Raw genomic sequence first — 11,758 nt, forward strand, 5'->3', positions numbered from 1 at the left:
GTAGAAACGACACGAGGAGCGTCTGCGACAAATTAGGCTACATGCCTCCTTTCCTAAGCATACCATCAATGCACACGCGCAGTGGTACAAGTCGCCTATGCAGTCAACTCTAGCGTACTCTGCTGGAACATGGTCAACTGTTTCGCAATATCATATTTAATACGTTATGTTCCTAAATTTATAAAAAATCTTTATTTTCCTTATACTAGGCATATTATAGTTAAGAGTTTATTTCTGTACAAAGTATCGGATATTTGAATGTTTCGATTCACCTTAATCGTTATCACTGAAAGGACTGTTGTTCCTCTTCTGGACTCAGCGAGCACTCGACGCTTTGCTGAGCGACGAAAACGCTCTGAGTTTTTGCTGATATGTTTCCCTGCGAGAACACGATTATGATTATTAATCCTGTATTACTAGATACATCGCTACGTTATACACACCTGAGTTACCGTGGTAGTACCGTGGCTACTACTGGACATACAAACGACTACTAATTTCGGCGCGCCGCTTTGTATGTGGCTTTTCTGCTGACCGACATTGCTCTGGGATATTTTAACTTGCTGCTGCTGCGACTGTTGTTGCGGCTGTTGTTGGGTTTGTTGCTGTTGCTGCTGTATCGCGCTATTGTTGATATTAGTAGCGGTCGGTGTCTGCGATCGCGATTGCAGAATGACGAATTTCTGCCCGCCAACAGAGGGAGTAGGTCCGCCGGCGGCTCTACTCGTACCCAGCATTATTGTACGCCCGGCTTGTTGTCCAGGACTGGAACTTGTCACTTGAACGAGAAATAAGAAAAGAGATAAGTGAAAATCTAAAGAGATAAGTGACAGAAACAAATGTATGCTACAGGAATAAAAGTACCGGCTTGCACGATAGTCTTTCCAGTGCACGTGGGACCTTGTTGACTCGTTGTCAGAGCCGTTGTTGTTGACGCAGTTGTAGCTAACGTTGCCGGCTGCGTGCGAGCTTTTGCGACTGCCGCGCATAACGCGGGTCCTATGTAACCGTAATCTTGTTTGTAGTCTTCTACGTAATCTGGCGGTGATCGTAATGTCTTTAAAACCGGAGCCACGGCTTTCTGTAAAGTATTTTACAGTTTTGCAACAAATTCTATAGTGAGACGCAATAAAACACGAACTCGTAGGATGCATTGTTTACCACAAGTAGAGTCTTTATATGACCCGCTCCATTTTTATCCACGCTCGACAAACCTGGTCCTTCGATGCACGATTCCATACGCTCGGAAATGGATTTGATTTTCGGGATAACTAGCGCTTTGATTACCTCGGTACCTAACTCGCATAATCCTTCGATTGCGCCATAAAGAGACGCCAATGGAGTCTGAAAAATATCTTGCATATTACCGTGCCGCGGGTTTATTATATCTTGTACTTGTCACTACTATACCTGACTATTTTTGGCCAAAGCTTGACTAAACATTCTGGTCACTCTGGTCTGCACATTGTTCGTAGAGGTGTTGAAATTCTTACAAATTTGAGCCATCAGCCGTGAAGCGAAATCGCGAAGAGCCCAGTGATTGTCTACCTCCGGTCTCATACACAACTGCCGTGAAACTATGCACGTCGCGATAGACGGTATCAATTCGTGCAGCTACAAGGTAAAGTATAATATTAATCCAGAGAACTGAAATGTTTATTGGACGCTACGCACGACGAGAATACATACGTATTTTTCTAAGTAAAGACTGGGATTGTCCAAAAGAGCTTTAACCATACGCATAAGATAAATGAGGAGCGCGAGATTATTTTGGACCACGTTCACGCGTACACCCTCCGCGATGAACGTGCACATACGCGCCAGCATTTCGTGTAGACCGGGATCGGCGGAGAGTGATTGAAGCGCCTCTGCTCTACGTGCTTCGTCCGATCCGACGCAAGCTTCGGTGATCTCCTTGTAATATAACTGCTGTTCAACGCTCAATTCGTGCGTCGCTAATTGTTTAACATGAACGGTTTCGACGTTACGTAATTTCTGACTCTTCCCTCCGCCGCCCGGCTTCCCGACACCGGTATTCTGACTCTTGCTGGAGAGTTTGCTCGTTGGATCGACACTTTCCAGCTTCTGAACATCTGTCGTGCAATTCAGAGTAAGATTAGCATAGTGGAATAAAAGCGCTCGTGCTGCGGTTGATATCGATACCTTTAGAAACTGGAGGTGGGTTCTCTGGGATCGTAGGTTGAACGCCGTCTATACAAAGCCAATGGGCGCGCAATGTAATTTCTAAAGGCAGCTTGGGCCACGTTTGTCCACCAGACATAGATATAACTTCGTTGAGATCGATCTCCTTTTCTTCTACAAAGTGTAATTCCCTACCACCCCCGGAAGCAAAGCGGAAAGGTACATGATCTTTGGCAAAGAATCCGTACGTCGGTTCAATATTCTTTATTTTCAACGCGTGATCTATGTCGTGGGTTGTCATGCGCTGACGTTTACCGTGTCTCATGAACTTGGCAGCATCCTGGGAATCAAAGATTGGAATTAGAAATAGACACAAAAGGACCCTCCAGGTGGATGAAACGTAATTACGACATAGTCTCGATGGAAGGATATGCGAACCTGTATGATTTCTTTAAGCCTATAGCTAACATCCTCGGCAAGATCTTTAGCAGCTTCGTCGGGAAAATTTCCAACGCCTATACTTTCCGCAATCACTTTTATTGATTCCTGGGATAACGTAGTCCCATATACGGACTCGCTTTCATTCATCCTTAGAGTATTTTGGTCATCGCATTCCATATGATAAGCGTCGAATATTTGTCCTCTGTAAACGTACTTCTAGGTTTATTAGAATAGTACGCCTCGCGATTTGCGATTACAAATCATGAAGAATTGCGTCCACGTTATACTTAAGTTAAAGCTCTCATCGCTGTTAGTATTAGAAGCCTAGACACTGACCTCAGCAAGGAAACCTTTGCGCACAATTATGTATTCTCGTACACAGCTATGATTTCCAGCAGCTGCGTGAGACGCGCATCAAATTTCTTTATATTTGAAATCTAACGATGTCAACTACTTAGTTGAAAAATGTAATATTACTTGCAAACTTCAATTAGCCCGTTCGAGATGCTAACCTCAACTCGAACGGTTGCAACGGCAGTCGTTCGGTAACTGTGCGTGATTAGATATTGGATACATCATTTCGTTTATGCGATCCCAGTGCGCTCTGTTGGCTTACTTACTAAAACCTCAACAGAATGAACGGTGATGAACGGCAAGGTAGCAAAGGACAATATTGTCATCCGATAATTTGTTTCACCACAGACGAGGTACAGGCACAGACCAGGTATAGGGGCGATATTCACAAACGTTTCTTAAGCAAATGCTTAAGTTCATCTTCTAGAAGACGATCCTATTTCACTTAAGACATCAGGAATTCATAGGGCGGTATTCTCAGTCGCTACTTATTCTTAAGCAAATGCATTCGGCATCCTCTACTAGCTACTAGGTTAGTAGAGGATGCCGCATGCTTAAACATTTGCTTAAGGGGGTAGACACGTCACGTGACCTGGCCGATTCGGAAGATCGGTATTACAGCATTTTTTTCTGCACAGAAATGGTAATACCGGTAGATCGACGATTACCCGGTGAACGCGAGAGGCAGCTGTTTGCTATTTCTGTATTCTATTCTGAATAAGGAAAGAAATTCTCAGCTGTTCCGTTATACTTATAAAAATTTAAACGCAAAGTCGGCTGGTACTGTAAACGTAGAAAATTCATTGTACATTTTAATTACTTGAAATGTGCTTATGCTACAATATTCTACGTTAGCAGTAAGGAATTCTAAGTAAAAAGGGAAAATAGATGAGGGAATGTCCCCAGAAAATGAAATTTGTTAGGTTAGACATTTTTTTACTAGCAAAGCACCGAAACAGAACATGAAATACACTTATTACAACGTCCTCTGCAGAAAGCAGTTATCAACAAACATTATATATACAAAATTGTATCGAATGTTGAATTGGGCTAGTGAAAATGCGCAGACTGGATGCGCGTGATTATTATGTGGTCGGCTCCTCGAAGTGACAGAAAATATAACCTAAATATATGCTATATGACAACAAATGTTTAGTGGCTATTTCAGCTTCAAAGGCATCGCCTTAAACTTGCAAATAACAGGCGCAGGCCTTTCAAGAGGCGTTCGAAAATTCTGCGCCACTTCTCGCTGTTTGATTCTCTCTCCGAAGACGTTACTTAGTGCCACCTCTTTCGACATCATGTTCTCCTGTTACAATGCCCAATTTTGAGCATTCTGAAAATTTTTGCCAGATTTTGGCCCAGGTATCAGGAGAACATGAAGCGAAAAGAGGTATTCTGAATTTCAGCTTCGAAGGCATCCTCGATTCTCTCTCCGAAGACGTTACTTAGTGCCACCTCTTTCGACATCATGTTCTCCTGTTACAATGCCCAATTTTGAGCATTCTGAAAATTTTTGCCAGATTTTGGCCCAGGTATCAGGAGAACATGAAGCGAAAAGAGGTATTCTGAATTTCAGCTTCGAAGGCATCCTCGATTCTCTCTCCGAAGACGTTACTTAGTGCCACCTCTTTCGACATCATGTTCTCCTGTTACAATGCCCAATTTTGAGCATTCTGAAAATTTTTGCCAGATTTTGGCCCAGGTATCAGGAGAACATGAAGCGAAAAGAGGTATTCTGAATTTCAGCTTCGAAGGCATCCTCGATTCTCTCTCCGAAGACGTTACTTAGTGCCACCTCTTTCGACATCATGTTCTCCTGTTACAATGCCCAATTTTGAGCATTCTGAAAATTTTTGCCAGATTTTGGCCCAGGTATCAGGAGAACATGAAGCGAAAAGAGGTATTCTGAATTTCAGCTTCGAAGGCATCCTCGATTCTCTCTCCGAAGACGTTACTTAGTGCCACCTCTTTCGACATCATGTTCTCCTGTTACAATGCCCAATTTTGAGCATTCTGAAAATTTTTGCCAGATTTTGGCCCAGGTATCAGGAGAACATGAAGCGAAAAGAGGTATTCTGAATTTCAGCTTCGAAGGCATCCTCGATTCTCTCTCCGAAGACGTTACTTAGTGCCACCTCTTTCGACATCATGTTCTCCTGTTACAAAGCCCAATTTTGTGCATTCTGAAAATTTTTGCCAGATTTTGGCGCAGGTATCAGGAGAACATGAAACGAAAAGAGGTATTCTGAATTTCAGCTTCGAAGGCATCCTCGATTCTCTCTCCGAAGACGTTACTTAGTGCCACCTCTTTCGACATCATGTTCTCCTGTTACAAAGCCCAATTTTGTGCATTCTGAAAATTTTTGCCAGATTTTGGCCATTATATCAGGAGAACATGAAGTGGAAAGAGGTATACTAAAGGGTATAGCCGGTTAAGATGGTCAAATGTGCCCTTGAACCGAATTCGACTCACGATGAATCATTCGAAAGCTTATTAAAAAAGAAACATTTGTGGCAATTTTCAACTTCGTGTCTCCACCCGGAGGGTAGTAAAGGGCAAAAATAGGAAATCAGGTTTTTGCCGAATTTCTCCTATACTAGGGGATGAAAAATTTTGAAAAAAATCAGAGACATTTCTGTTATCGGGGCACATATTAGAGAATTGTTTCAAATTTTTAAATTGAAAAACCAAGTCGTGAAAACTAAAAAACGCCAAAAAATGCTGAAAAATGCCGATTGTGCATCGAAGCAGTCTTGGCACTATAATTATATTTTTACTGTAAGTACGTATCTTTGTTACTATTGTCCTGAATTTTTTTCAGATTTTTCAATTCGGTGCGCCGCAGTTAAAAAAATTAAAAACCGATTTTTTCGTCGTTTTTTCCGTGTCAGAGTAACTTATACGTCGAATTGCTTCATGAAATAAGTGTTTTATGCGATCTTCTATGTTTATGCGTACAGCAAAACATCATAGGAATTAAAGAAACTGAAAAAACCGAATCATTTGAAACTGTTATGCCCCTGACATTACTCCGACACGGAAAAAACGACGAAAAAATAGGTTTTTAATTTTTTTAACTGCGGCGCAACAAATTGAAAAATCTGAAAAAAATTCAGGACAATACTAACAATCATACGTACTTACAGTAAAAATATAATTATAGTGCCAAGCCTGCTTCGATACACAATCGGCATTTTTCCGCATTTTTTGGCGTTTTTTATTTTTCACAGCTTGGTTTTTCAATTTAAAAATCTGAAAAAAATTCAGGACAATAGTAACAATCATACGTACTTAAAGTAAAAATATAATTATAGTGCCAAGCCTGCTTCGATACACAATCGGCATTTTTCAGCATTTTTTGGCGTTTTTTATTTTTCACAGCTTGGTTTTTCAATTTAAAAATCTGAAAAAAATTCAGGACAATAGTAACAATCATACGTACTTACAGTAAAAATATAATTATAGTGCCAAGCCTGCTTCGATACACAATCGGTATTTTTCAGCATTTTTTGGCGTTTTTTATTTTTCACAGCTTGGTTTTTCAATTTAAAAATCTGAAACAATTCTATAATATGTGCCCCGATAACAGAAATGCCTCTGATTTTTTTCAAAATTTTTCATCCCCTAGTATATGAGAAATTCGGCAAAAACCTGATTTCCTATTTTTGCCACCTCTTTCGACATCATGTTCTCCTGTTACAAAGCCCAATTTGTGCATTCTGAAAATTTTTGCCAGATTTTGGCGCAGGTATCAGGAGAACATGAAGCGAAAAGAGGTATTCTGAATTTCAGCTTCGAAGGCATCCTCGATTCTCTCTCCGAAGACGTTACTTAGTGCCACCTCTTTCGACATCATGTTCTCCTGTTACAAAGCCCAATTTTGTGCATTCTGAAAATTTTTGCCAGATTTTGGCCCAGGTATCAGGAGAACATGAAGCGAAAAGAGGTATTCTGAATTTCAGCTTCGAAGGCATCCTCGATTCTCTCTCCGAAGACGTTACTTAGTGCCACCTCTTTCGACATCATGTTCTCCTGTTACAAAGCCCAATTTTGTGCATTCTGAAAATATTTGCCAGATTTTGGCCCAGGTATCAGGAGAACATGAAGCGAAAAGAGGTATTCTGAATTTCAGCTTCGAAGGCATCCTCGATTCTCTCTCCGAAGACGTTACTTAGTGCCACCTCTTTCGACATCATGTTCTCCTGTTACAAAGCCCAATTTTGTGCATTCTGAAAATATTTGCCAGATTTTGGCCCAGGTATCAGGAGAACATAAAGCGAAAAGAGGTATTCTGAATTTCAGCTTCGAAGGCATCCTCGATTGTTTCTCCGAAGACGTTACTTTGTGCCATCTCTTTCGACGGCATGTTCTCCTGTTACAAAGCCCAATTTTGTGCATTCTAAAAATTTTTGCCAGATTTTGGCCAATATATCAGGAGAACATGAAGTGGAAAGAGGTATACTAAATTTCAGCTTCAAAGGCATCGCCTTAAAGTTGCAAATAAAAGGTGCAGGCCTTTCAAGAGGTGTTCGAAAATTCTGCATCTCTTCGTTAAACAGTCACTGTCTCGAAACATCTACGCCACTTCTCGCTCTTTGATTTGCTCTCCGGAGACGTTACTGGATGAAAATGGTCTTGGAAAAATGTAACAATAAATAAACAAAATTTAAAGTCTTCCTATATCTATTGCGAATTACTTTTTTATTCCTGTTACTTTAAAAATAAATATAATATTGAAGTGAGATTATTTCCAGTATTATTCCTTTCATTCATTTTTATATAATATCATTCAGTATAGTATGTCCTCCTCTGTACTTGGTTACAATAGCATGTCCAACTTTCAAGCATTATTGTCGAGTTATTATTATAATTTTGCAGATTCTAACTTATACTACTAAATACATACTTTCAGTGATACCTATATTACAATAATGCAAAAAGTATTTATGTAATTATAAAGTACCATTGAATGTTTGAACCTGTTTTTCTCAAAAACGCTAAAAGTGGACATACAATATGTGTGCACTAATTGTAAGCCATCGATATACAATAGGAAATTTTTTTTTAATGTAGGTTAGTCCGTTGTTGTTCTAACTGCCTGAATTACTATGACATAAATACGACAGCGATTTCAAGTGATGTATATGTAACGATAAAAGCATTAATTTAGTAAATGTATACAATTCCCAGCAGTTCCTACGTCAATGTATGTCTAAAATGCATATAACCTAACCTCTAATCGTACGAAAATGCATACATTGACTGCATCACGCTTTTACTGTGGCATATTTATCCACTGAACGCTCCAGTTTTGCTATGATTCCACGTTGGCAGTCCTCCCGAGTAGGCGCCATATCGTATTCACTATGTGAACTAAATTTGTCACGTGACTTGCTCTATATTATCGCCAATACGGCGGAACTCGTATTTGGGAATGCAATCACGGGCTTACGTTGTTTGTCGTTATATGAGCAAATTTTGAGCTGGGTGAGGTCTCATTCGAAAGAGGAAGGTTCAGTACAACCCGCTCTGCTCATCGTTTGAGTCACAAAACACTTTTAGTGACGTACAAATGCTTGGAATCTGCGAGTGAATTTCGCCCACTTTTTCTCTACTTTGGACACTCATATTATTACATATCAACACAATCTCTTTGAACCATGAGCAGAGCGGGCTGCATTCAACCTTCATCTTTCGAATGAGACCTCGCCCAGCCCAAAATTTGCTCATATATGGACAAACAATGTCAGCGCGCAAACCCATGTTTCGGGCCAGATTATGTCGGTATACAGAGCGCTGCATTACCCGTGTCTACCCCCTTAAGAATAAGTAGCGACTGAGAATACCGCCCCTAGTTTTACACGTGTTGAATTCTAATTGCTACTACGCGAGCGTTACAATTTGTTTCGAGACTTCACCGGTAACGTTGCATGCGACACTAAAATGGTAAGGAGGTCCTGGGACCCCCCAAATCGGTGACAGAAAAATGCATTGGTTGATAGGTCTATCATATACCTCGTCTGTGATTTTACAATTATCGTGTAAAAAAAGATGAAAACGAAAATTGAGATGTGCGCATATGAAGCGGAACCATAACTTGGATCTTTAAGATGGACATTTCAAAGAGTTTAATGAACTGGCCAATCTTAAATATGCTAGAGCCAGAATTTATTTCACGCATCCGTATGGTTGTTGTACATGGTAAAATTTATTTTTTAACTGCTGTTTTTTCTATTATTTCTGAGCAGAAGTTAAGTTATATTTGTGTAGATGGGAAAAGAGTATTTCAAAATTTAAACAATACATTCTAACGTTGGACTTTACTTCATAGGCAGTTCGGGTAAAGAAGCTTTAATGGTGACGCATGATGATATGGTGTATGCTCTAGGAAGTAACAACGAAGGGTGTTCTGGAACTGGGACTACTAGCAGTTCACTGACTCCAATAAAAGTTATTGGATTATGCAAAAAGAATATTAAAACTTTTGCACATGGCAGCAGCTCGCATGTTTTGGCTCTCACATATGATGGACAGGTATTTGAAGATTACGCGCAACAACATATATTAAATTAGTGTCATAATGTTTTATAGAATTCTTAATATTACACCAATTAATAAACTGAATTATACAAAAGGTATATTCTTGGGGAAACAATAATAAATTTCAATTAGGAAATAATCATAACAGTACATATCCTACTGTGACGCCTACTCATGTGCTAGAGCTGCTAAGTACGACAGTTGTTGATATAGCTTGTGGAAAATTTCACTCTGTGGCACTCACAGCCAATGGTGAGGTAAAGAGGTAAAAACTTGGACTTAAGAGCGGTGTAATTCTCCGTAATGATCTGAAATAACATGTTTAGGTATATCAATGGGGTGAAAATAAGCATGGAACACCAGAATACCCGAATAACATTTACATGACTAATATACCAACACCCAGGAAAGTGGAGTCTGATTTAATGGGTGGGAAAAAAATTGCTTGTATTAGCTGTGGAGACTCATTCAGCATGGCTGTCACTGTTGATGGACAGGTTTATGGTTGGGGTGATAACAGCCTTGGCCAATTAGGAATTGGAAATTATGATTATCAAGGAAAGCCTTGTAAAATCATTGAACTTCCTGGAATTGCGATAAGTAATATTGAATTTTTGTTGAAGAAAGTTAAGTACTACAAAAGTAGTGATAATATTTACTTGTATTCACAGAGAAAGTTGTCTGTGGTTATATGCATACTCTAGCACTAAGCAAGCAGGGGATACTGTATACTTGGGGAGTAAACACTTATGGACAACTGGGTCATAGTGAAGACACCACAGTTTGCAGTCCAGTACAGGTAACTTTTGTACTGCACGCATCTTGATAATTTGCCCGATAATTAAGCAACGGAAATGTTTCCAGTTAAATATCCCCTCAATAAGGAGAGTATTGGATGTGGCAGCTACTCATTATAACAACATAAGCGTAGCTATGGGGGATGACAATCTTGTATTTATCTGGGGCCACTGTCTAGGACAATGTATTGCAGTCCCAACGCTTACACCGCACAGATGCTTGTACGATGCTCTCGCATGTTATGCAACACCCAATGTCATGCATAAACCATTCGAACTTTGTAATACAGATACGACAAATCTAACAGTTCGTATCGGTGAAGCATTTGACGATGCAGTAGGTAGTCTTTGTACATAACAATAATCATTAATTGAAGAGTTCTTGTAGAAAACACACTTGAAAAAAATTTTATCGGAAAATGTTCTATGTGCCAATGGTAATACCATAGTATAGAACTTGATTTTTGTCCTTGATGTTTTCTACAAGGACTCTTCAATCTTTTGTTATTCTATGGAATTACATATATTATATATTATAGAATACAAGTGATCTCACTATTCAAGTGGAAGAAAAGCCTATTCATGTTCACAAGGCTATTTTGAAGATACGTTCTCAGTACTTCAGAACAATGTTTCAAGAACACTGGGCAGAGAATAATCAAAGGTAGGTCGGTGAATCAGATATATATATATATATATATATATGAAGTTGCTAATCAAGTATTGCTTCTAGAGTCATAAAACATGACCAATTTTCCTACAACGTATATAGAGCATTTTTGAAATATTTGTACACAGATCAGATCGATCTACCTGTAGAAGATGCAGATGGTAAATATTTAAGTGCATTTGTTATGATGTTCTGTAAGTATCATTATGCAAACTATAATTTGTGTTTTCGGAAAGAATTCTTAAATTTAACGAACGCCTACTGTGAGAGCAAACTGCGGAGTTGCTGGATACGATTGATAAAGAAAGATGTTACTGTTAACAACGTGATATTTTTATATAGCATAGCTATGCGATACAACGCTAAAGTAAGTAACATTTTAAAGTTCGAGTATTACTTAGTGCCTGTGATATTATGCGTTTCTAGGAATTGGAGGTGTACTGCATTCTGTACGCTTTAAAGCACATGACTGTGGTGGTGAATACGCCGTATTTTTCCGAACTAGATCAACTCACGATGAAGTCTTTCATAATTAAAGCTGCTAACGCGGGTGCCTTTAAGACATAATTTATGATAATTATGGTGTAAATATCGATACATTTTAGAGGAGAATCTACAAGAGTATTTGAATAATATGTAAGATTAGGCAAACGTTGTAAGGATATTTTTTTACTATAATTGTAATGTGTTCGGTTCCTTGCTGGGACACTTGTGATTAAAGAAACCTACTTGTTCCGCATTCTAACTTTTCCTAAGCAACACGCCCCCTCATTTCAATGGCCACTTCCTCGCGTCGTGCGCTTCTGCTAC

General features: G+C 39.4%; 2 protein-coding genes across 4 annotated transcripts; one reads left to right on the forward strand and one right to left on the reverse strand.

Moving 5' to 3' along the window:
- Nucleotides 1–179: 179 nt before the first annotated feature.
- On the reverse strand, nucleotides 180–3,149 carry LOC143369571 (transcription initiation factor TFIID subunit 6). 2 transcript variants are annotated; one of them, XM_076813679.1, is made up of 9 exons: nucleotides 2,920–3,149; nucleotides 2,581–2,785; nucleotides 2,164–2,482; nucleotides 1,690–2,093; nucleotides 1,411–1,614; nucleotides 1,162–1,344; nucleotides 865–1,081; nucleotides 444–778; nucleotides 180–379 (listed from the first exon to the last, which is right to left on the reverse strand). In XM_076813679.1, the coding sequence occupies exons 2-9, from the start codon at nucleotides 2,758–2,760 to the stop codon at nucleotides 284–286; spliced, it is 1,938 nt and encodes a 645-aa protein (XP_076669794.1). In that variant the 5' UTR covers nucleotides 2,761–2,785; nucleotides 2,920–3,149; the 3' UTR covers nucleotides 180–283. The 2 variants fall into 2 exon arrangements, with proteins under 2 accessions (XP_076669794.1, XP_076669793.1); XM_076813678.1 differs by having other exon boundaries at nucleotides 2,581–3,149.
- Nucleotides 1,485–11,687, forward strand: LOC143369573 (RCC1 and BTB domain-containing protein 1). Of its 2 annotated transcripts, none has more exons than XM_076813685.1 (10): nucleotides 1,485–1,621; nucleotides 9,273–9,475; nucleotides 9,577–9,738; nucleotides 9,808–10,081; nucleotides 10,153–10,280; nucleotides 10,346–10,615; nucleotides 10,818–10,942; nucleotides 11,012–11,109; nucleotides 11,185–11,315; nucleotides 11,375–11,687. In XM_076813685.1, the coding sequence occupies exons 2-10, from the start codon at nucleotides 9,296–9,298 to the stop codon at nucleotides 11,513–11,515; spliced, it is 1,509 nt and encodes a 502-aa protein (XP_076669800.1). In that variant the 5' UTR covers nucleotides 1,485–1,621; nucleotides 9,273–9,295; the 3' UTR covers nucleotides 11,516–11,687. The 2 variants fall into 2 exon arrangements, with proteins under 2 accessions (XP_076669800.1, XP_076669799.1); XM_076813684.1 differs by lacking the exon at nucleotides 1,485–1,621 and adding an exon at nucleotides 8,838–9,142.
- The last annotated feature ends 71 nt before the right edge of the window (nucleotides 11,688–11,758 follow it).

Source organism: Andrena cerasifolii, chromosome 6, assembly GCF_050908995.1.
Source record: "Andrena cerasifolii isolate SP2316 chromosome 6, iyAndCera1_principal, whole genome shotgun sequence".
NCBI lineage: Eukaryota > Metazoa > Arthropoda > Insecta > Hymenoptera > Andrenidae > Andrena > Andrena cerasifolii.

Excerpts from the sequence above, each read along its gene's own strand:
- LOC143369571 (XM_076813679.1), bottom strand. The coding sequence starts at position 2,760 with ATGGAATGCGATGACCAAAATACTCTAAGGATGAATGAAAGCGAGTCC. Across the intron at positions 2,094-2,163 it reads CCCACCTCCAGTTTCTAAAG|ATGTTCAGAAGCTGGAAAGT; the intron begins GTATCGATATCA and ends ATTGCACGACAG. Across the intron at positions 380-443 it reads GTACTACCACGGTAACTCAG|GGAAACATATCAGCAAAAAC; the intron begins GTGTGTATAACG and ends GTGTTCTCGCAG.
- LOC143369573 (XM_076813684.1), top strand. The coding sequence starts at position 9,052 with ATGGACATTTCAAAGAGTTTAATGAACTGGCCAATCTTAAATATGCTA. Across the intron at positions 9,143-9,272 it reads CCGTATGGTTGTTGTACATG|GCAGTTCGGGTAAAGAAGCT; the intron begins GTAAAATTTATT and ends TTTACTTCATAG. Across the intron at positions 10,943-11,011 it reads TGGGCAGAGAATAATCAAAG|AGTCATAAAACATGACCAAT; the intron begins GTAGGTCGGTGA and ends TATTGCTTCTAG.